General features: G+C 39.2%; 1 protein-coding gene across 1 annotated transcript in view; it reads right to left on the bottom strand.

Annotated features, from left to right (window-relative positions):
- Positions 1–24,682, bottom strand: part of CNTN1 (contactin 1) — a gene marked incomplete at both ends in the record, with an annotated part of 155,708 nt that overhangs the window by 941 nt on the left and 130,085 nt on the right. The window contains 3 exon segments of the mRNA XM_082498616.1: positions 16,848–17,004; positions 18,133–18,245; positions 19,758–19,944. Of these exon segments, the coding sequence (XP_082354742.1) occupies positions 16,848–17,004; positions 18,133–18,245; positions 19,758–19,944 (457 nt within the window).

Here is a 24,682-nt window from a genome sequence, read left to right as displayed (position 1 = left end):
GTTGAACATAGACTAAGGACAGAATTGCTTGCAGCTGGTGGTGACAATGCTGAGCAGCTGCTGGAACTGTCCCACTGGACGGCTCTCCACCAAATGTTCTTCCGAAGGAAGAAAAAACATACTGAAAAGAACCAAGCGACACAGATTGCAGCAGGCAGACCTGTTTTTCCTAACAACAGGCACAGTATGACAAATTTCACGTATTCTTTCATAGAATTTAAAGTCCCAAAAGAGCATTCACATTTTCTCATCAGACCTCCTGCAAGAACAAGTAAATCACATCATCTGGTCCAGCACCATGCAGGCTTGTAGAAAGACAGATCTGTGGGGTTTACATGTCTGCCTCAGAAGTTTCTGCATCTTTCAGGATAAAGAGCTTAATTCTTCATTTTGTGTCCATTTCAAACCTCCTATTAATAAGGTGCTTTATTGACTCTAAGTTAGCAAATCAACATCTGGAGGGTTAAAAAAAATGCTGGTTTGAAGTGAGAATTTGGCCAAATAAACACCTGTAAGAGACCTTCACACATTTTTTCTTACAGTATTTCCTACCCACAATAACAAGGAGAAAGTAAGGAAACTAGATGGAAATGAAACTATTACTGATAACAAAACCCATTTTTTATAAAGTTTGTGGACTAAGTCCAAATCAGAAAACTCCAGACTTCACCAGCTCATCAGTTAGCTGTGGATATATGGAAGTGATAGTATTTAGTCATTTGTGGTTCCTACATGCATAATTTCAGGGATTTTTCTCTGATAGGTTTTTCACAATATGTCTCAATACACTGTGGATTTGATGTCCTTCAGATCAGCATCTCTGATGTACCATACGTGAACTATTTGCAATACCAAGATCAAAGCTTTATCCCCCAAACAAGTCCTAACTAAAGATGATCACATACATTCCTATTTTTTGTACTGGGCAGAGCTTCTCCTCTTTGCAGAGTCATTTAATTGAGCCTTCACCTGCAGTTCGCCATGTTCATAGCACTGTCTCCTCTCCTCGGTTGGCTTTAAACACCCTACTGCAAGCAATGGCAGTTTTCAGGCAATTGTTTGGATAGCCAACTGGGAGCATATCTCAAACTAGAGCACTTAGCCTTCTTTCCTCACAGCTGGCTTATTACAGCACTTCCCAACTAAATCCTGAGCATTGCTACAGTGGGAACAACCATGTTCCACCATATATATATATATATATATACATTACATGGATGTCACTGGAGAGAGCTGGGTCTAAAGACAACCTTCAGCCAAAATCTCTATATGTAGAGAAGGTGCCAGAGGAGTGTGTGCCTTCCCCATTCCAGGAACAGAAGTATGCTTATACCACATGTCAGGATGTGCCTACAGCCGTTCATATGCACGTATGTACAGCTTGTCACCTACCAAATAATTTAACAAAAAGGAGACTACAAGCCCTTAGCAAACAGAAGGCCTGACTTGTTTACAGTTGGCCTTCAGTAGTGAATTCAAGCGCTATTAGAAAGGCAGTTCTGAAAGGCAGTGTCTCCTGACCTACGGATGAAGCTCTATGCAGATCGCATCAGGGATATATTTAGAAGACGGCCTCCAACATAGAGTCAACTATTTCCCCTCCTGTTTCTACCACAGAAGATGGAAACAAGTATTTTTACATGACCCTGGGTTCTCCATTGTCCCACCAGAGCGAAAGTCCACAGTATTTGCCATGAAGACAAAATTTTAGGACTTTCCCCACAGAATTTATTTTCAAATTCAGCCATGTTCCTCTTATTCTCCCCCTTCTTTCTAGGTCCACCACTCTAATCCTCCAAACTATGGTCCTCACTCAAATCAACTCTTTCTGATGCTCCACTCTCTTCCCTGTCCCCCATACGGAACTCCACCCTCAGCTTTCTCTTGCTTCTAATGCCTCAAAACTCTTCTCTGCTCCCATTCCCACCCTTGCCCCTACTGCTGTACAGATGCTTTCTGAAGTCAAGATTTCTTCTTAAGTCCTTTCTGATATCCAAGCACTTGGAGAACCAAGACAAGAGACCTACCGATCCTTCTTCATCAGCTCAATTCAGCTGTAAAAAGTAAATTTCTACGAATAGCACATTTTTCCATAGGAAGCAGTATATCCACCTCACTTAAAGATAAAATTAAGGAAAATACTGGAAGATTGGTTTTGTAAGTATCCATAATCAGAGAAATTTGACGCTTAAGACAAACATAAATGTATGTTCAAATATACTTTCATACGTAACAACTGCACATTTTGGCAGCTGTGAAGGTACAGGAGTATATTTATCTGTACTTTTCAGTGATTTATGAGACACATTAATCTTTTCCGTAGTCTCTATCCCTAAATATCAAATTAGTGGTTCTTAATGTATGAATAATAGCCATAGAAAAAAAATATATCCAGATTTCGTATTTAAGGACATCCACAGAAAATATATTCTGCCTTTTTCAGACCAGGATAATGCAGTTGGAAAGACATAACTAAACTCATGTTCTGAATGCTCCTAATGAAGGAAAACATAAAAGAAGTTTGCCAAGTGAAGTTGAATGATGAGCAAGTATGAGGAATTTTCTATTTGCATGTAACCATCCTACAAAGGAAAAGGAATAATAAATCTTCCCCTGCGATGTGCTCACTGGCTCCAGAATTAATAGTTAGCAATTCACTCCATTACAGCAGTTCCTTGCAAGGTGTAGGCACTGTTGCAGATATAACAGCTCTCCGAAGTGAAGCAAATCCTACCCTTAGACAGCACATTAACAGAACATTAGCAGGACAAATGCACGTTAAACAGATCATCTCTTCTTTTTTCTTGTTAGATTACTGACCCACATGTCAGGAACCATACTTTATTTGAAACGCCAGTCAGCAGTGCATGACAGCCGGTACACTTCTGCAGCTCATGAATGGAAATTAATGTAAGTTTTGCCTGAGTACTGACTACAAGATTTAATTCTGTGCAGTAATGCAGTTGTGATCTGTCTGTCTTTAAAAACTAGAGAAATGCCTGATAAAGACTTAATGAATGTGTACAAATAAACGTGGATGTAAATGAAAACAGAAGGATTATTAAGCTCCTTCTGAAGTCTGGCCAGGTATAAGCTGGATATATTTAGCACCTACAGATTCATTCTCTCCTCAGTGTTATAATGTGTGATCTCTCCTCTCAACCAGCAACTTGCGTAGCCAGTGGGCATGCAATTGCAAACTACAGTCATCAAATTCAAGGCCAAATCCAAATCAATATCACACGACCTAACCACCATGTACGGACTTCACATCAAGAGTCCTTGTTTCTTTCAAATAAACAATGAAACACACCCCTTAATTTTTTTTTCCCACCAGCCCTAAGCAAAAGAAGTTGTGAAATCTTGCTGTATTCCCATAGAGACCTTGCTACTGTCTGCTATAGAGTTCTTCTGGTTGACATTTTAAGCCCAAGACTAAACTATCTACAGAAACATATACTCAGAATCTGGATTAAAAACCAATACAATTTGTATCGGATGCATGCAGTTAACCTAACTTTTTTCCTGCCTCCTGTTCTCAGCAGACTTCCTCACAAGTGGTTGTTTATCTGAGTAAATGATGAGAACTGCTGGACGGGTTTTGCTTTAGCAAGGTCTTTGTATCCCACAAGAACTCCTGGTGAAGTCCCACTAATCCACAGTTTTCTAGTCGTACTTTAAATTCTGTGTCGCCATCTCAGTCACATAAAGTCTAGGATGAAATGATTTACACTTCCGAATAGCGATGCCGGATTTTACTGACATCTTCTGCAACACTCTTCCAATTATATTCAAAGTAATGAAATCCATTTAATGCCTAAATGAAACAGGCATTAAAACAATTCCGACTTTGATATATTTCCCAAGCCTTAAGAATACGTCATTATTTTACTTATCTTTAAGATATGACATTTTTGGCCCTTTTCCCAACATCAGTATCTTTTTATACTGGATTGTAAAAAAAAATGGAGAGGCCTGTTTAGAAATCTGACTTTCATCAGATCTGTGAACCAGGAAATTAGTTACTGGTCATCGGTGAAGCTGTCATATGTGAATAACTTCCCTTTCTCAGTGGGAAAGTGTTTGCCCTGCCAACATACACAAACTCCAAGCTATTCCCCAGCTAAGCGTGAGCTGATCCTGTTGTGGCAAAGCTCCTTCTCTGCTTTTGTTGTCAGGAAAGATTATTCAAGAATTAATTTGTATTAAATTACATCAGTTTTCTCAGTTTCCAGGTACTGAACATCGAGGGGGATGTCTACACTAGTTTGAGGAGTGTGTTTTTCAAGTATCTCAGCTGTCCCCTTTATTGGGGTTTACTTCGCACTGTGGAGCTGTCTTGAATATCCCGTGCTGGAGTAGAGCTAGTGCAAAGTAAGACCTGACATGAGCGTACAGCGTGGAGCTGGATCCTCAGCACTGCTGTTTCTCTCTACAGATCCACTCCTCTTGTGCTGCACAAATTGTTTAGGTAGATGCAGACCGGCTACATGAACAATACAGCTGCTGCAACACAGTTTTCATGACATACGTTATCATACATTGGGTAAGACTAAGGAAAAGTGAAATCTTTCGTACGAGGACTGGTATTTCATACGGTTCATAACAGATTTAAATTTGTAATGTAAACTTTGTAACTTGTTAAGAATTGAGTCTGCCTTTGTGTCTGTTTTGCTAAATGGATTTCTTCTTTTCTGAAAGAATGGCCAAACTCCTACCCATTTTCCTGTAAATAATATTCTCCTCGTGTTTGAGGACCCAAGACTCATCTTCCATCAGGGGTGTCTGTTTTTATATTTCTCCTTTTTACTTTAAGAAAGATAATTGCAAAGCCTTCTCATATTCCACTTCTCCCTGCTTCTAACTAAGATCATCCACTTCTCTGGGAAAAAATTGAGCCACCTGAAAAAGAAGGGATTTTTCCTGCTCTGTTTGTTAGTTTTTTAGCATCTATTAGGCTTCATTAATATCTGTTCGCAGAGCGTTTTCATATTTGCCCAGGTGGAACAGAAAAGCAGGAAGGGAAGAAATGTAATTTCTTCAGGTTAAACTAAATTGCACAAAAGAAGTGGGTGAGTTTGTAGTTCTGTCAACTGTCTTTTGAAAATAAATTCCACTTGTTCCAGCTGGAAATACTGTCTTCATGAAAGACTACTGCAAAAGAAATAGGTAGTATCAGCTGACGTGACTTAAATTCTGCTATCCCTATAAATGGAAAACAACTGAACTAATTAGAATATGCTTATCTTGCATCATTGGCATCATTGCAAAGTCATGGGTCCAACTTTCCCTTGTCTAGGAATATCTTTGTTTGGGCACGAGGAAACTTTCCTCTTGCCTGTGCCATAAACCTTTCAAGAACGGTGCTATGGAGTAATTCACAACCCTGTGAAGTACTGTTTTGCAGCAGAGTAGAGGTACAGGATGGAACTAATGCTGTCTGTGCATCTGCTCATGCTTTGTGCCATGGAAAGGTTCGCTGTGCAGCTGCAGAACAGCTTTAAAACTATTATAAGAAAAAGAGAGAGAACATGAAGAGCAGAGTTGAAGGGCTGCTGGTGGTCTGGTGGTTTGTCCACCCCACGGTGTTCGTCTGTCTTCTCCTACTTGAAAATCCATATGCCGGAGCCAGGTAAATGTTTTGTTCTGGCAGTGGCACCTGGCGTGTTGGCAGTATCAGAAGGCAGCTGCAGGGGCTTCTTTGCCATTGACTCTGGCCCTGCTCACGACCTGGGCTGCCAAAATGAAAAGATGCCTTGGTCTCTGAAGAAAATGAGACAATTTTCAGTCGGTGGGCTACTACTTAGCTATCAATAAATGTAAAATATTTCTCAGCTACCTCTTCACTTTCGCATATATTGCTATACACTACATATTATTTTGCATGGAGAGTTAAGTAGAAGACCACAGGTAATTTTTTTTTTTTTTTTTCAAATGTACTCTTTTAAAGTAGTATATTCCACAAATAATAGCAAGAACAATCTATGGGGGTCTTTCTGTGACTCAGGCAATAGTTATAGTTGTACTTTACATGCATTTTGTGAGTTGCAGGACTGCTTATATGACCTAAAGGCTTGTCATACCTCTCAGCATCAGCCCCGTCTCTCCATTTGTCAGAGATCACTCCAGACAAACTGGCTCACCAGCAGCACCAGGAGTACTGCCAGGGCAAGTAAGGCTGGATGGTGTACTCAGCTAGGAGGAGGTGTTCACTGCAGGAAACTGCCTGCTGAAGCAGCAGGAGCTTGAAGTGAGTTTCGGTAGCTTGTCCCTGTAGAAAATCTTATCTGTGATTGCACTGATTGGTGTGGCAAAACAGTTGGCTGTGAACGTTCCCACATAAATGTATTCTGCATTGCCTCAGAATTATGGTTGATAGTCATTCAGAGGAATTCAATCATCCTCTGGGAGAGTCATTGAGACGTTTTTCATCAAAAAGGGCTAATTTGTCAGGAAAAAATAGGAGGCCAGAAACGACAGTTTCATTGTAACCCTGAAAAGAAGAAAAAGGACAGATCTTCTTTGGCCAGCTGGCATGTCAGGGGATTTGAGTGAGGCACTTGCAACTCCCTGTTCAAGAAAACAGGGATCGGTGAATGTTTTTTGCAAATAAATTCATGCCAACCATACACCAGATGTGTCACTCCTTTTCACTTGCAAATAGTCCACATTTAAACAACCACACAATGCAATGGGCAAACAGCAGAAACTCTTAAGGTGCAAAAGAGTGGTGAATTAATGGGAAAAATACTATAGTTTTGGAATTTCTGTGTTCTTGGGAACAAATGTGGCATGTATAAATACTGAGGTACATTAAAAGCCTGTCTTGAAAACCTTCAGCTTTCAGCCTGGAAGAAGATGAAGAAGGATGCCCTTAGCTTCTAGATGAGCAGAAGCGCCCAGTCTCAACAGGCTGGATGACAGTGCTTGCTTCATCGCAAGGAGAGGCCACCGTCCCTCCACAGCATGCAACAAGACTTGGACAGCATGTACAGTACAGTGCAGGTCTCATGCTCATGAAACTGGCATGTGCCACACAATCTTCGTGTACAGGTAAGTCCCATCACCGTGCAGCCCTCGATAAGGAAGGAGGTAAAGCGAAAGGCAGGCAGTGCTGCCAAAACAGCCTCCCTCCCTCTGCTCCCTGAGCACAGCAAGCATGGAACAATGGGAACAGGAATAGCCCAGGGCTGGGAGCAACAGGGCAAATAAGCAGCAGAATCAACTAGTGGACTGAGAAGGAGCAAAGAAAATAAGTTAGTCCAACAGGCCAGCTCAGCTTAAATTTGGCCTTGCTACCCAGCAAGGCAGAAAAAATCTTAAATCGGGCATGAAAGTTACTGCAGATAGGAAGAAAGCAAACAGCTGGCCTAGCGCGTGCCTCCCTAGAGCAAAATAATATATTTTTGACTGATAAGAATATACTTTGAAGATTTGGGTACTATTGAACCAGAAAGGTCAATACAATTTTCCAAGGTAGCTGGAAAGCAGGGTCTCTGGTAAAGAAGACAGATAGGAATAGACAGGATAAAACAGCTTAGAGGGCTGCATAGACTGCATAAACCAGAGAAAAGGTACACTGGTTAATAGAGAACCTTTACTGGGAATGGTCCAATTTGCCCAGTTCCAAACAAAGGTAAAATAAAAGGAGAAACAGGTGAAGGCAGAAACTAGCAAGAACACACCAAAACCCAAGAGCAGGGGGCTAGTGTAGAAATTGTTCCTCGTTTGATACATTTGTTGGCAACTCCATTTGGCTTTCTAACAAAGTAATTTCCAGATTGTGAGGACTTTGTAGGTACATGCAGAAAAGGCTGTGATTAGTACCACATTCCCCTTCAGCTGAGCACACCATTTTACATTTTAGTGTCCTGATACAGAAGTACTAACAGCCATCGTAACTGAGTGCAAACACTTCCTTTAAAGCCAGATAAAGCTTTTTACTGCCATGCTGTGTAATGTCAGAAAAAGATTTGAAACAACCCATGGCTTGCTTCTATTATTACGGAATATAATAACTTGGAAATTCATGAAATATTTGTTTTAGGGAGAGAGAGACAAAATCTTCTCATGTGGAGATAAATGACGGAAACATTTTTTTACAGATAATATCTAAATGAGCCAGCAGTGCCTAAACCCAGCTTTAAACAGCTGCTCATCTGTTCAGATGAGTGACATCCTGCCACATTAAATTCTACATTTTGCTTAATTCTGCTCAGCAGTATTAGAAAGTAATGCTGAGTTACAGAATTACAGCACAGAAAGGATCGTTATGTCTTTTAATGTATATCCTATATCATCTAAATATTGCCTCACATACAACAGAGTTTAAGTAGCCTTTTACTTAGTTTCTTCTATACTGAGCCCAGGAAGATGGACTTTTCTAAAACACACCTTCTAAAATGGCTCGCAGCCTTGGTTTAAAAACACCAGGAGTTGAAAAGCAAAAAATCAAGCAGATTTTCCTGTTTCTGGAGAAGACATTTTCAAACTGATCCTCTGTTAGAATTTCTCTCCTGATAAAGTTCTTACACTTGAAGACCCACTGACATGCAGTTAGATGAAGGATCCTTCTGACATTTCCTACTTTGACAGAAGTAATATTCCTCCTTCCCTTCCCACTGGCTTAATGCAATTGTGTTGAACAGCCACAGAAGACAGACTGGGCAGCACTCTTCCAGTGCCTACTTCAAAGAACTGTTGTCAACTCTCCCTCTATTGCTTCTATGAACAGGCATTAGAAATACGGTGAAAGTAAAATACGTGGTATTAATCTTTAAAGGCAAGAACATTTTGACATTGAAGTTCTTCGAGTATTCTGAAAAAGGCACAGAGAATTTCAATAAGATGTCGTAAGAGGTACTATTTAAAGAAGGCAAAAATACACACAAGTGCTTCCTATATGGTCACTGGCACTTAAATGATATGTTTGAGTTGTCAAATATGGGATTTTATCTGCTTTTTATATCTGTAGTGACAAATAAATCTATTTATACATGAATACAAACCTACCAAATAATCACAGTACGAACTGTGCTTCTAATGAAACACTTATCATTTAACGTACTGTCAGTAAATCTGAAGTTTGGAAGTTACACAGTTTGTAGGAGCGCAAAATGCCTGGTTGTAGCTGGTTGTGCCTCTGGGGCTCTCTAGTCTGACCTCCCACTCATATCAGGACTGTCATCAACACTGAATGTTGTCAGTTGCGGCTTCGCCTCTCTGAGTCACAGAAACCTCTGAGGATGAAAACCGCACAGCCTCTCGGGGTAACCTGCTCCAGTGCTGCACTACCCTCTGGGTGAAGTTCTTCCTAATGTCCAGTCTGTTCTCAGATTGCCATTTCCTATATTTTATCATCTACCATTACCAAGACTTTGGATTCACCGTCTTTGTAACCACTCTTTATACAGTTCTGTACTTCTGTTAGAACGCCCCTCTCCACCGCGCTAAACCTTGGTGTTTATTAAAGGAACTAGATGCTGTGATGCTTCCTGAATACTAAGGAGCAGAGCTGTGCACCTCCCTTCCTACCAAAGGGTGTTTCTGAAGTCTCTCGGACTTTGCTGCTGAAGTAACTGGAAAACTATCACTGCTGCTGTTGTCTGAGAATCACTGGGTTTTGTTCTCTTAAGAGAGAGGTTTCATCAAAAGGCGTCACAGCAGATGTCTAACCTAATCTGTCTAGTCTTCTGAATCACTCTCCTTGCTAAGAAGAACAAGAGTCTGGCTAGGTTAGGTGCATAAAACTGAGAGGTATGCGTATGCCACCACTCCAAGGCACCCATAAAAAGTAAGATAGATTGTCAGCTGCCGAACTGAAAAATACCACAAGGATTTGAATACGGCAGTTCCACGTCCTGCTATTGAAAATTAAAAGACGTAAGAATTGTCATGACTAGAAAGTATTCCCTTCTTCATTCCTTCACCCCTGTGATCACGTCTGCAATCCCGTCTAGATTATTAAGGGGAAAAAATTAATGAGATGAGATGAGTCTTCCAAAGATTCCACTTTAAACACTACTTGGCTGGCTTTGATTTCTCAAAGCAATTAAAAATACTGTATAAATATAGTTCAATAGTTTAATGTCCTACTAAGAGGTGAAAGAAGAATATGCATTTGTATTAAATTAAATCATTATGCATCAAAGGGATTATGCTATTAAAGCAAAATACTAATTTTGGCATTCACTGTATGAGCTATGTGATTTTTTCTGTGATATTCTTTTCTGCTGTGTTGCTACATTCAAGTGTAAGAGAGTTAAATAACAATCTTTTGGATTTTTTCCATCTTCTTCTAATGGTAGAGTACAATGAATATAAAATACCAAGCATTTTGTTTCATAAAAGGGAAGGAGTATAGTGCTCCTGTGTTGGTGTAATAAAAAACCTGAAAGTAGCTGTATGATATATCTCAACAACTGGATAAATTAATGGAGAAGTATAATAGTATAATTCAGCCAAACTGAATTGGAATGTCAGATCTTTAATTCATTGATGAGTTGATGGTCCAACTGAAACAGTGGCAATCAAAAGCTTGCTGAATTTTTTAAAAAGGTATTTCTGACGGCACAGTGAACCAAAACTTATTTTTCTTCTTCTCCTTACACATTTTAAAAGTCAGTCATTGTTTGGTGAGTAACATCCAAACTGCTGATAACAGTAAAGAAAGTATTTAAGGTTTTCAGAAGAAGAACTAATCCTTAGTGCATCAACTAAATATTATTCAGGCATTTCATAGTACAGTACCCTGAAGCTGGGAGTATAGGGTCAGCTTTAGTAAGTCTGACCGAAGGCATAGGACACTGACTCCAGCAGTGGTCTGTAACAGATGCAGTGGAAAGGGGGAAAAAATCACGGCATGCAACACGGCATTGTGTTGAAGTAGCTCCTGAGGTACTTTGCAGCTTCTGTTCAGTAGCTCCTGAGTCAGAGCCTGAATATAGGACACGGTTTTAAATGAGGGCTGATAGACCAAGCCTCTATTTATAACTTTGTCCTGCACAACATCCTGTCACAGGAAGTTCCACAATTTAATTCTGTGCCATGCAAAAGAGCATTACTTTGATAGTTTCCGATCTGCTGCCTCCTAATTTTACTGTGTACCTTCATTCACACCTTCGTAATGTGAAGAAAAGTGAATAATCTTTTCCTACTTACCTCTTCCTATTGTTGATGACTACCTTACTAGTCATCCTTACCCCAGCTGAAGGCTCCTTGCCTCTCACTCGCCTCACACAGAATTCACTCTGCAGCTGCGGTACCCTCACTGATTTTCTCTATACTTTTATAGTATCTTTCTTTACTATCTGTTAGTATCTTCACTTTCTGAGATCCAACAAGAATCTATGTTTCCCGTGACAGTCACACCTTCCTATAGCATTCTTACAAGCTTGGGGATAGCCAGCAAAATCTCTAACGGGTAACAAGTTAAAACACGTAACAAGGCACACGAAGTTGCCATAGATTTCTTTTTTGCTAACGTTTAAAGGCGCTGCAGAGTTCTCATGCGCTCATGTGACCATGCAATAGCCGTCAGTGGGGATTTAGCAGGCAGTTCCCAAGCTCATGCAGACAGGCATGTAGCAACTCAGACTGAAGATGAAAGCAGAAGTTCCACAGTCCTTTCAAAGACCGTGGCCACTTTTTCTCTTTTCTGATGTAGAGCAATTATGGATTCCAGTCTTGTCAGTATTCTCTGATAATGAGTAACCTATCCTGCTCTTGTTTTGTGTGACATTGTTCTCTTAAACCTCTGTTGTGTTCTAAGTCTAGGTACATTTACATCCAATTTCCAGCTATAAAGCCCGTCAAACACCACTGCACAGCTTGGTTTATGAGCATTATGGCAAAAAATGAAATTTTGTTGTATTCACACTTTGTGCGTATCCAGACTGTCCCATACAAAGAAATATAAATGACAAAATACACAGCACTGGGATTATCATAGGATGATGCAGACTAAGAAAATGTAAATAGGTACAAAAACATTTCTGCAGTCTGTCCTACTATTGAGTTCAAATACAAGAAAAAGAGAAGAAACTGAAATTAAGGACAATATGGTTTTTCAAGAAAATGCTTGTTCTAGCACTGAATATATTGTAATGCATGGAATTGTCAAACCTTAGTTGTAAAAGTGAGGCTTGGAAGGAGGCAGTACCAATAAATTAGAACTGTGATGAAATGAAATGTGATGATGAAGAAAAACGAAGAGAAATACCAGAGAACCATGTTGTTTTAGGCAACCTTATGTACCAGGTTAGAGGGTATTCTGAGTATTTTCTACTTTATTTTTGAGCCATGAGACAACAGCCAAATTCACTGTGAAAATTACCATTCTTGTAGAGGAGAGCTCTTTTGGAAATCTATTTTTAGTTTAGTAGAAGCTTTTTGCCACATTCTTGTCACAGTTGCATAAGTTCCAAGATCAGTAACAGAGGACTGTCATACCAGTTAGAGGACTGTTTTCATCAGCGCTCCTTATGATTTTTACCTGTGTTCTCTTCTCTTATTGCTACAACCATCTTTGCAACAGATGGACATTTTCAAATTATGATCAAAAGACTTTGGTTATACCACATGAAAAGTGAATGATCACCTGATTTACTTGATACTAATATGTACAATAAACATTAATGTCCCCTTTAAATAATAATTAAAAAAATAAATTAAAATATGAAATAATTAAAATGTTAGTATGAGTTAGTACGGGCAAAAATTTTGCATTTTCCTTTGAAAAAGCTATGCTTCAAAGTAAATACAGGATCCTAAAACATGCCTCTGGCAAATGGAATTCATATGTGTATATATATGTGTCCAGTGAACAGAGAGAAGCTGTAATTTTGTCTCTTATTATAAGCATATACAATGCATAAATTATTCTTTGTCCATGTCACTATTTAAACTGAGACATTAACCTGATTTCATATTTGAAGGTGAAGGTGCATGGTATCTTCATTTTTTCACAATATTTTCCCAAATCAAAAGTTACCCTCCCCTCTTCCTCACCCTGGATGAAATTTTAAAATTTGATATCTTGATTCTATTTTCCCTTACTCTGGCATAAATTAATTGCACTGAGGCCATAAGTGAAGTGAGAAAAGAACCAAGCACCATGTGGTTTTAGTTCCTACTGATTGCAAAATTGTTTTGATTACATTAATATTAGCATAATGACAAAGCACTGCTATCCAAAAAGCATGCAAGAGACAAAAAAAATAATCTCAGATTTAATATATTTCAAAGAGAACAGATAAGCCTATTATTAGCCACTGAAATGGACTCCTTTGGTTAAACAAGTAGTTCCAACCTTCAACTGGCTGTGGTATCTCAAGAGTGATTTTTAAATTGTGTAGCTCGTTAATTTACTATAATGGGCTTGAAAAATATCCCCAAACCCCTGATCGTACAGCAGGCACTGGTCAATAAAATACAACAATTCATGACTGTATTTTACACTGATTATAGCAATATGCTGAAATTCAGCTCACCATATATACAGTGAGTGATTTTATCAGAAGCGCTTATATTTCAAGATATTCACTAAAAAGAAATGCATGTGAGACGGCTGTGTTTGGTAAACTTCCTTTATATCATTCTCAGCTAAAACACTCTATCACATGGGAAGCTGACTGGTTATATGAGAGAAAAGTTATTGCAGGAGGTTTGCCTCCGTCTTCAGCATGTGCCTCATTTTCTGTGAGAAGGAAGAGGATGAGGAGAACATAAAAGATATTTTCTCCCTCAGAGAAGGGGTTGAGCTAGAACTAACATCTATTTCTAGTTTCTTTCACATTTGACTTTCAAACCTAACTTTTGTTAGTTAAAATATGCTGTATTTTTAATACCTAAGTTAAGACCTCAGGGCCAGTTAGGGTTCCTGAACTAGATGTTCTTGTACTTAAACGTAATTCAGACCTAATTCAGCAAGTGCTAAGAGCACATCTACAACAGGCTGACAACACAGTAGACTAGCACAGCAACAGCAGCCACACAAATTAAGGAAATGGTTTTGGTTTGCAAAAGGGTATTTCAGGCAATTCATATGCCTGAAATACAGGCCAAAAGGTGTCTTCTGGTGTCCTGTCTGGCCTCCAGTTGCTGATCCAGAAGACCTCAGGTCCCCTGTAGATCATGTCATGCCTGCTAGCATCATGTGGATGACCCTGGCAATCTGGGGCACCTCAAACGCTACAGGTTTTGTTTAAGCTTCAGAATTACACCCTAGATGACAACTGATTATAATGGGAACTTAGACACCTAACTTGGGTGATTTATGTAGGTTACATTGGATTTGATACCCAATGAACAACAGGAAAACACCAACCTGGAAGACACATAGGTTTTCTAGACATTCTGCTCTCTTTGGTGCAGCCCTCCAGTTTGCTAAAGATTTGGTCATTCCTGGTCAGCATCAAGGCTATTTTGAATCCCTGCCCTAGTTGCTTAATTCTCCCCACTCACTTATGCAGGAAACAAATTTGGTTTGCAAAGTCTCGAATCAGATGCCTAAAGGTCAAGTAAGGCAACGGTCCTCTCTGGATTTCATGAGATGCCTTACATTTTGCCTTAGCTATCGTTTACCTCTCTCTATAAATATGTCATTTCCATTTTGGCCAGTCAACCACCAGAACACACATTCCTATCAAACTAGATCTTCTCTGCAAGTCTCTGAGAAAAATCATCATTACTTAAAAGCTTCTCACTACTCTATCACCCTTTCTGAGTAATTATTCTAAACCCTGTTGCACTATGGGAAAATTTCCTTAAGGATAAAAATTAGTAGACATAATTTACCGTGTGTAGGTGTTAAAATTACACTGCATTCTGCTCTTTGGAAAATGCATGGTTTGAGCACAGAAATAGCCTGAAATGCTTGCCCAATTCTCTGTATACTGTGTATTCCAAAGAGATTACCCTGCCTTTTGTCTACTTTTAGATCTCCTTCCCTAAACTGAGTCCAGGGAATCCTGGCTTTATCTAGGCCACCAGAGGCACAGTCCCTCGCTGTCTAGCTGGGGTATGGTAGAAGTTGTGGCTGAAAACTTGTCTGCAGTGTGGAAGATAGAGCAATACAAAACTCTACAAACTAGCACTTGTAGAGTGCTGGCTCTGCCAGAGGTGCTAACTCTGTACGGGCAGGCTTGGGGCAGGTCTTACTGGCAAGACCGATCAGCTTGTGCTCAACATTGTACTGACATGATGGTTCTGCTTCCAGTCTGGGAAGTAACCTACCCGCTGCTACCTAAAGGGTCTTTGCACCACACTGATGATAGATGATAATATATGTGTAATACAAAGATGACCTAAGACATGTCCTAAAGATAGCAGTTGCTTCAACTTTTTTGCAACTCATAAAATATGTTAAAAGTGATTCTTCCAGAGTATGATAATATAATGCAATGTATTACAGCTTCTGTAAAGCGGTTGACTTGGTACCCCAAGACATTCTTATAGAAAATGGTACACACAATTAACAGAGTGTATGCTATAAATGGATTAAGAATTGAACCCCTGGCAGATTTCAAAACACAATAATCGAAGAATAGTCATTGAAATTCTAGTGTAATTCCACAGTGAAAGGTAACAGACTGAAGGCAATCCAATCATTTTCATCAAAACCAGAAGTAAACAGCTAAGGAACTGTGTACATGAACCAAAATGGCAAAGTAGTAGAGTGATGATGGCAACACATTCATACAGAAACCCAGACAGCATGAGAACTTACGCCATTCAAACCAAGTGTGCTTCATCATAGCCACATGCAAAATTATAAAACAAGGAAAGAAGAGACATCCCACGCAGATCAGGATGGGACAGTGTATCCTGGAAAGCAAGGATTCCAGGAAGGATTTAGAGCTGGTGTTGGACAAACAAGATTAACACCATTTTATAGCCCAGTGCAAGGAAATAAATGGCTAATGAAAGCCTTTCATGAATAATGCTGGGAGTAGCAAGTGTAGGGAGGTGAGACTATCTCCGCAGACAGCAGAGTTGAAACAGTGCACATAGTTATAGTGTCTATGGCCCTAAAGGAATTCTCAGAAGTTGGAGAGGTGAAAAGAAGAGCTGTCAAAACCATTTAAGACCTGAAGAAAATGTTATCACAGAGAAATTCAAGGCGCTCAGTCTGTTTAGCTTTTGATCGGTCACTTGACTGATATATATACATTTCTTAATGGGGAGAACATATGAGGCACAAAAAGACTCTTTAATGTAGACAAAAGCTATAAAATGAAGCGATAGCCAGACCCCAAGCCCAGATAAATATAGATAAAAAATTAGGTAAAAAAAATGTCAACAGTGCAGGTGATTAATCCTGAGAACAACATATATCCAGCGAATGATGGATTCTCCACTTCTTGATTCCATTTGATCAAGACTGGAATAGATGCTTCATACAAACAAAAATTTTGATACCCATGAGTTCACACTAGGTCATATGAGCAGTATATAGTATTAAAAACCAGCAGATCAGAGGTTCAGTCCTTTAGGAATGGGTAGTTTCTCTCATTGTCTGAGGCCTGCATCATGTAGTTATGCTTGTAGGACACTACTAAAAGTGGTAGCCTAACTGGGGGCACCAGTAGAAACAGTCTGATTTTTGGAAGATTGGCAGCATTCCTGGGATTGAGCTAGACTGCTGCTGAAGTGTCCTACGTGCATTACGAGTCTTTAGAAAGACGTTAAGATAAACCCTAGTTCTCAGTGCAGTCACTGCTGAAGAACTATCTCTCAAATTTCAGATTTGAATGGTGTGCCCATGTCTAGATAGTGTACAAGAGGAAAATATTTAGTCCAATATTTCCAAGTAGTGTGGGAAAGAAGAAGGGAAGTTATCTGCTCACCTGAAATTTTTATTTGAGCCACTTCTCCATCTCCTCCTTCACTGTGTGCTCGGACCTCAACAACATATTCACCATCACTGGGGACTGGGACTTCTATTGTGTGCTTTCCAGTTGAAAACAACTTGCCTTCATGTTGTCCATCTGGTCTATACAGTACCTAGGGAAGTCATAGTAAGTATAGTTATTGAAATGCTACATTTCCATGAAAACACAGTTAGATATGTACAGTGTGACAATGAAAATTTATTAGGTTTTTATTTATATATGAAGTCTATATATATCAAAACTTGGTGGCTGATACTACTTTTTCCATTTTTACATACAGTGAATCTAGACAGGATGTTTTTTCATTGTTTTCTCTGTTATAAAATTATGCCATCTTTTGAAAAATAATTTCAGCCCTTAAAATCAAAATAAGCAATTAAATGATGGAGGATAATAATGCAGGGTGGCAAAGAGCATCAAATAAAAACCTCAGAACTCAGCTGGGTCTTCTGACATAAAATTTATTACTATTTTCATAAACAAAACAATTATTAATTTTTTATTAAGTCTTAGTGCTTTTAAACTATCGCAAATTTGGTGTTATACGTCGTGTGGGACCTTTAGAAAAGATCTCCACTCTTTCTGGAATCATCTCTGTGAAACATTGTCAGCAGTTCCCAGGAAGCAGTTCAACTCTTCAAGCAAAATTTGTACATGTAGAACATGACACAATTTTTCTTACGGCCAAGCAAGCAGCAAAGTTAAACAGGAATGAATTTTTGAAGCTTTCTGTACACCCTATAGTTACGGTATTCACTTGCTCTAGTTATACAGTAATTGCATTTAACAAGGTTAAGTGTCCCTTGCCTTCCTCTGCCTTCCCAGACTTTAAAGAACTCATGTTCCAGGAACTGCAGCTCCCACGGAGATGGGAAAGGGAGCCGGAACAATGCATTCTGGCATAAGGAAAAACTCCTAAAGTGTACAATTTTTGGAGCATTATTTTTAGGCAATAGACAATAAATGTAATCATATGGGAAATCAGGTTGTTGCAGTCACTGATCTAAACTTTCCCATAAGACGGCTTACCACCCAAATGAATTTCAGTGCCCCAGCGTTTTCTCTTAGCTGACTGGCTTTGCCCTAAGCCTACTGGATGTCTGTGATCTACGAGCATGATACCTTCATCTTTTGCATGCAAGTATGTTTAAGTCTGATTAGGTACCAAAATTCAACACTGCCTATAAAATGTACCTCATGTGGCATACACAAAGATAAAAAATAATTTCATAGCTCATACTTTGTATCCTTCAACTGCAGACTCATTAGACATTGCTTTCACATGATCCCAGGTGATGATGTACCTTGAACCAGATCTTACAGAGCTGATAATTCTTGGACGTTGGCTTGGAGCTGAAAAGCAACATATGTATAATGTGCACATAAATAAGATTTCATAAACATTCAATGACATTTTTATTAAGACATGTAAAAATGTAAAAGGGAAATTAGACTGGTCTTTATATGATTAAGGGATAGTCACCTTGCTGGAATGAGCTGCTACAGCTCCAGCCAGGCAATTTTGGATGGCTTGTGCAGTGGCTGCTTTGCGGTTTTGCCTTTCTGTGTTGCCAGAATGGAAGTGGCCAAGATTACCCTTCACTATGTTGCTGACCATGTGTGTTTGCTGGCATGCAACTATTTTCAGAACCTCCCAGAAATGTGGCTTAAGACAGATTTATTCATTGAGATTAAATATTTAATTAACCATTTAAAGGCACTTCTACAGCATTTAGCTCAGTAGAAATCAGAGTACCCCACTGCACATACCATTAATTCTATTTCACACAATAGGCTTATAAAGTGGAGTCTTCTTATTCAACACAAACCCTGCAGGTACAAGTTGCACAAAACACTATTTACTGACAGAAATCCTCATATTAGCTGTTCATATTTTTAGCCCATATAAATGTGTTTTAAAGACAAAAGATGTTTCTTCAACACTGCTCAGCATCTGTTAATGCTAGGTATCATCATTAAGACAGGAGCTATATCCAGTAGCCAATTATGGCATGTAAATTCAAGGGTATGATTCATATAACCCACTTTTTAAGGTTCCCTGATACTGGCTCCCTCTACTATTAATGAAAATGGCAATTGGTCAGATTTTAATCATCAGAATACAATCCTTTTCACTATTGACTAAACAGAAAGACAGGGTATAGCTGCCTAATTAATAGCTGGTCTGAATTGTTCATCCTTTGGAATATCATGTCCAGCTCTGGGCCCCCCAGTACTAGAAAGGCACTGCTAATCTGGAGTCAGTTCCGCAGAGGCCCACTGAGCTGGTGGGGAGCTGGAACACTTGCCCTGTGAAGGAAGGGTGACACAGCTGGGCTTGTTCACCCTGGAGAAGAGACTGCTTTGGAGGGGGCCACAGAGCCACCTGTCTGTTTTTACAGGGAGATTTACAAGAAGATAGATCCAGTCTCTTCAAAGCGGTACAGCAGGAGAACGAGTGACAAAAGGCACAAATTTGATTAAAGGAGGCTCAGACTAGACGCTCAGAAAAAGTCAGGCAGCGAAACAGGTTTCCCAGAGAGGTCGTACAGTCTCTATCCCTGGAGGTTTTCACCATCCAACTGGATAAAGCCCTAAGCAACCTGGTCTGATCTTGTAGCTGACCCTCCTATGAGCCAATAATATTAGTCTCTTTACCAGCTTTTGTAAGATATCCACATTGTACATGGCAACAAAAGAGAAGAAGGAGAGCCTTAGTAGAAATTTTCAAAGAACCAATACCTTATAAAGGGAGAACATTGGGTATATGCATGAAAAGCCAAGTTTGAAAACTTGATGGACATGAGCAACATGCAATAATGAAGTACACGACATCACACTTAACCTAATGCTTCATTTACTTACGTGCTTTCCTGGTAATAATATCGATGGTTCTACTGGGAGGTCCATAGCCTGCACTATTGAAGGCAGAAACATCTACATGGTAGCGAGTATTAGGCTTCAGGTTTTCCAATTTGGTTGAATATTCTTGATTGCTCACTTGTACCCGCTGTGCAGCAGCTTCTTTATCATGAGCAGCCCAGTAACGAATCTATAAGCAAGCAAATTGAAGGATTAAGTTCAACATATTTAGTCATAAAGAAAGTTTATAAAACATGGTGTATGCTGGGTGTTTCTACACTACACACTCTGGGTAAAGTGAGCTAAAAGAAATCTAACATCAATACCATTGAATTCCTTCTACAGACTGTGATTTTAACCAAGTTGTATACAGACATAAAGAAACAGAAACAAATTCAGCTTTTATTATGAACCTTTTCACACAATGGTTTAACTTGTTCTCAGCTAAGTCATTAGAAGTCCGAGAGATGGATAGTGCCTTCAGAGAACAAGACCGTTTTTTTCTTGCTGTTTTGTTTGAACATTTCACTCCGAACTTAATATTGTTTCCCTACACTACACTGTAGACTAAACTCTGCTAATGTTTTCACAATATTTTGTTTAAAATGTCTTACAAATTTAATCCTTTTTTACTTCTATCTAAGGAATGAGAAGCATTCAGTCATGTTATCTGTATGTGCAGGTCTAGATATGTATAAATAACAATTTTCTAAAGTTCTTTGGCTAAATTCAATCAGATTTCATAGTACAATATGGTATTTGTCAAAGTAGATGAGAAAGAACCTGAAAATGCTTGAACTATGGGAAAAGCATCAATGTAAGCTTGTAACATCTTAAAATCCAACTTCAATTAACTGTACACAGAAATTCTGTGAGGCTCTTTTTCCCAAGAAATTGTTCCATTCTACTTTAATTCATTACGCATTACAAAGCACCAGTTCAAATGAGAGTAATTCCTGTGGAGTAATGCCATTCCACAGGGTCTGTCACATACACAGGGTCCTATTCTGCATGGCCTTGTGAGATGCAAATGAGAGTAAAACACTGTCAGTCTCTGGGTTTTGTCTGGTTTATAACCATTTGCATAAGACTAAATTACTGCACTAACCTGAAAGAGTGGAAAGCCATTCCCATTACATTTTGGTTTCGACTGTTTTTACTCAGCAGTTCTGCTAGGCTTCTGCCTGCCTTCAAAATGATTTTTGGGTATGTTACATGAGGGCCTTTTAAAATCTTTTTAGGAAGAACATAATGTTGTTGGTAACTTCAGGCTCTAGGAAGAATCTTGCTTTGTAAGATCTGACTGGAGATATCAGCTATCCTCTTATTTTATCTTTTAAATAGCAACCGCTTTAATCTTCTGTTCTGCTGACATTAGTTTTCCTTGGAAACTTCATTTAAGGAATAGGATAGAAGAGCAGATAGTTTGTCAAGGTGTTAATATCACAGTTCTCCTCTTTACAAATTATGGGCACAACCTTTGCTTGGCAGCTTGGCAAGGCCTTATTTTCTCCTGTTGATGTTTATATTAAAATGCTTAATGAAAACACTTGTTTTACCTCAGACTGTACTGTGGCTGAATGAGGAGAGGTGCAGCAGAGGATTTCTCTTCACCTACTTCAAATGTCTTTGGACATTGTAACAATCAATACCACTACACAGAGGTTATGATCATTTAAATACTAAAGTCTCTTGGCAGAGTTTGTTGCTTCAGTCTTGCCCACCAGTGTTAGAGGTTACTCATGCTCTAGTTATTATAAATGTGACAATATCATAAGGTCTTTTCCTCCTCTTTCCTGGTGTAGAGAGAATCCTGTTGCATCTGCAGGCCAAACTGGCTCCCATTTTTGAATACTGCATGTGTACCTGCCTTTCAGCAAGCATTAATGGGTAATTTTAAGTGATATAAATGTATGTCCTGCGCAGTGTTTTGGAAGTTTAATCCACTAGCATCCTAAACAGCAGTTTACTGTAATTTAGGCACTCACATGCATGAAATTCCCACTTATCAAGGTGACTGTTTTACTAAGTCAACAGCCTTTGCCCTGAAATGAGTGAGGAATGTGCACCCAATCCATCCCGCAGGCTTCTCCAGCAGGGTGGTAACCTCCACTTGATGAATGGTTTCAAACTGGTGTGGATCTGAAACTGCCACAGCCATTTCACCTGAAGGTCTGACTATGATCTTCAAGTCAGATTTTTTTAAAAATATGATTATAATTAACAAACTGTTGTAGATGAGCTGCTGTGGTTGAATGCAACCAGCTGTATACCATAAGCTGTTAACTATAAGTGGCTGACTCAAACGTGAGACGGTGTGTGCATCAGGAGCTAGAGGATGTCATGTCTATCTCTGTCCCTACGTTCAAACAAGTTTCTAGCCTGCAGCAAAGAGATGTCTGTAAAATTCTAGGTTGCCAAAAGTTTATTAGCTATGACAGGACGGATGGCAGCTTTGTTGCTGATATTAACTGGCCATTGAAGACTAATTCATTCATTTTCAACATGTTCTATTATGTCAATTAAGTACCTGCTTTACCTAAAGATGGCAAACACACTTTATGGGAAGCTTTTGTTAATCGTGGGGCATATGCTGGAAGCCTTTCAATACCTCTGACTTGCAAAACTTACTACAATCCTACAGTTAATTTGCACTACAGTGATACTAAGGGCGTAATATAACAAGTAACATACAGCATCAAACAAGACAAGTGAGAACCATGTATGAAAATGCAAATTACTTCACTGAGAGCATATTACATTTCAGGCAGAAGTAATATAATGTAAAAATTAAATTAAATTTAAATCCCAAATACTATTGTTCTTGGCTGCAATGTTGTGGACTTAACTACTCCTATAGTGTGTGAGCTGTGTGTCACACAGAATGTTCTTCTTTACCTCTTCATTTAATATACAGTCATATCTACATATTTGGATCATTGTAATTACACTTGGAAAAGAAAAAATTGGAATGACTCCCTTGAGAGCTAAGTAAAAGTACTGTCTTCTTTAGGTTATTCCTACATTTCTCCTCTCACTTATTATTTAAATACTTTAAAAGTCTCTAGAAATAACTTGGAAGTTTCTTTCCTGCCTCTGTGGAAGTGATATCTAGAATTAAATGCCCCATTGCTTCAAGAAGTCATATTTTCTCACTTTACTCTATAGCCTCTCTCTCTTTTTATTAAAGAGCTTGGATAATAATCCTGGACAGTCTGCTTTTTCCTGGTGGGCTGCATTTACCTCTGTAGGGTAACCCATAGGTAACAAATTCCCAGGGGACACAGGAGGGTATTTCAGCCCAGCTCTAAGGTTTGTTGTAGGAGATAAGCCAACAGTGATCTGTGAGAAGAGAATGCCTTATCCATCATGGATTAGTGCAGCCCTCCATGCTGAAATCAGGGAAAAAGACTCTCTTTTGTGGTCCTCTCCTCTATTCAAATTTTAACGTACAGAAATACACCAGAAGTTGTTTCTGTGTCATGACGAAACAACAGCTGCCATAGTCATGAAAGTTTTACATAGCAGAGACATAAAAGAGATACTTTACTCATATTCAGAAAGAACGCTAATAGGATGTTTCAGTAAACAAGGGACAACGGTGGTGAGTCGTGATACACTTGTTTAATAAAATAAACATGTATCTATCGCATAGAAGCAGCAGGAAATACAGATAGTGTCTTCGGTATTGCGTGCACTGAAGAGCTGTGGCTTTTAGCAGGCTATTGCAAGAACTCATAAATCTTACATTCTCTATATGATGGAGATAGTTTTCATACTTTATCTCTTCTTTAAGTGTGAGCTGAAGATACTCCTCCGTAATGGCAAAATGTATCAGCTTGCACTCATCACAAGGGCAGTCATCCTGACAGTATGCATTAGTGTTGAGAAGATCTGACTCCTCCAGGTGTGAAAAGCATTGTGTCACAGGTGAAACACCTTCAAGTACTTTGCTCAGGGTACTCCCGCTCTCTAGTATTTAAAAGGTCAATTATGCAATTTTCAGGTAATAATAAAGACCAAAATGAAACCAAGAAGGTGTTCTGGTGAATAAGGGATTTTGCTAATCTGTGTTACAGATGAGTAGTAATTAAAAAATAAATATTGGACTATTTCTTGATGCCTATAGAGATAGAGCCTTCCAGATGTATTCACTGGAATTTTATAATGTAGTTTGAGTGCTTTTCCCCCCATAACTTGTATTGTATCTTCACAAAAGCTATCTACAGCTTTGACCTCCCAGAAGAGCCCTCTCTATTTTTGCCCTGTCCCATGGCTCCTTCAGGACCGATGGGAGATGTGATCTTCGGGAGCACGACTTTCTTTTTGCCCTCAATGTAGAGGCACAGGTTTGCCCTTTGTTGCTTTCCCCACCACTAGAATGAAGTTGGTGATTGCTCTAGAGAAAAAGATCTCAGAATTAACAACTTGCTGAGCTCCGTGGGGCAGTAATTCGTGCCTATCAGCCAGATGGGAACTTCTTTCCAGAGTCCTGATAACTAGAAGGTTACTTCAGAAAATGAGGAAGAAAAAGAGAAGAAATTCATTCTAAAGCCACTGCTCACTTCACATATTGAAGCCACCCAGTTCATACTGGATTTGTGGAAGAGCAGTACTTCTCTAGGAATGAGTGGATGAAGTTACACTCCAGCTATCAAAATAAGGCCATATCCAGCACCTCTGTATTTTGTCTAATAGAGCTCTCCACCCATTCACATGGTATCCCACCTTTCTTCAGAATAGCAGTTATTTTCTTTTCAGCCCAAAGACCCTCCACACTTCTTAACAACTTTTTTTCCTTTTTTCTATTTACAGTCCCATGCATCCTGTTCTTTCCTGCTGGATCCTCTCCCCTCCCTTATTTACCTGATTTCCCCTGACAGCAATTCAGATTGCTTTATGTAAAATAAAGTATAATTTTAAAAATT

Source organism: Vanellus vanellus (assembly GCF_965231255.1).
Source record: "Vanellus vanellus genome assembly, chromosome: 1".
Classification (NCBI taxonomy): domain Eukaryota; kingdom Metazoa; phylum Chordata; class Aves; order Charadriiformes; family Charadriidae; genus Vanellus; species Vanellus vanellus.
The sequence above is the reverse complement of the archived record's forward strand: the minus strand, read 5'-3'. Positions and strand labels throughout refer to the sequence as shown.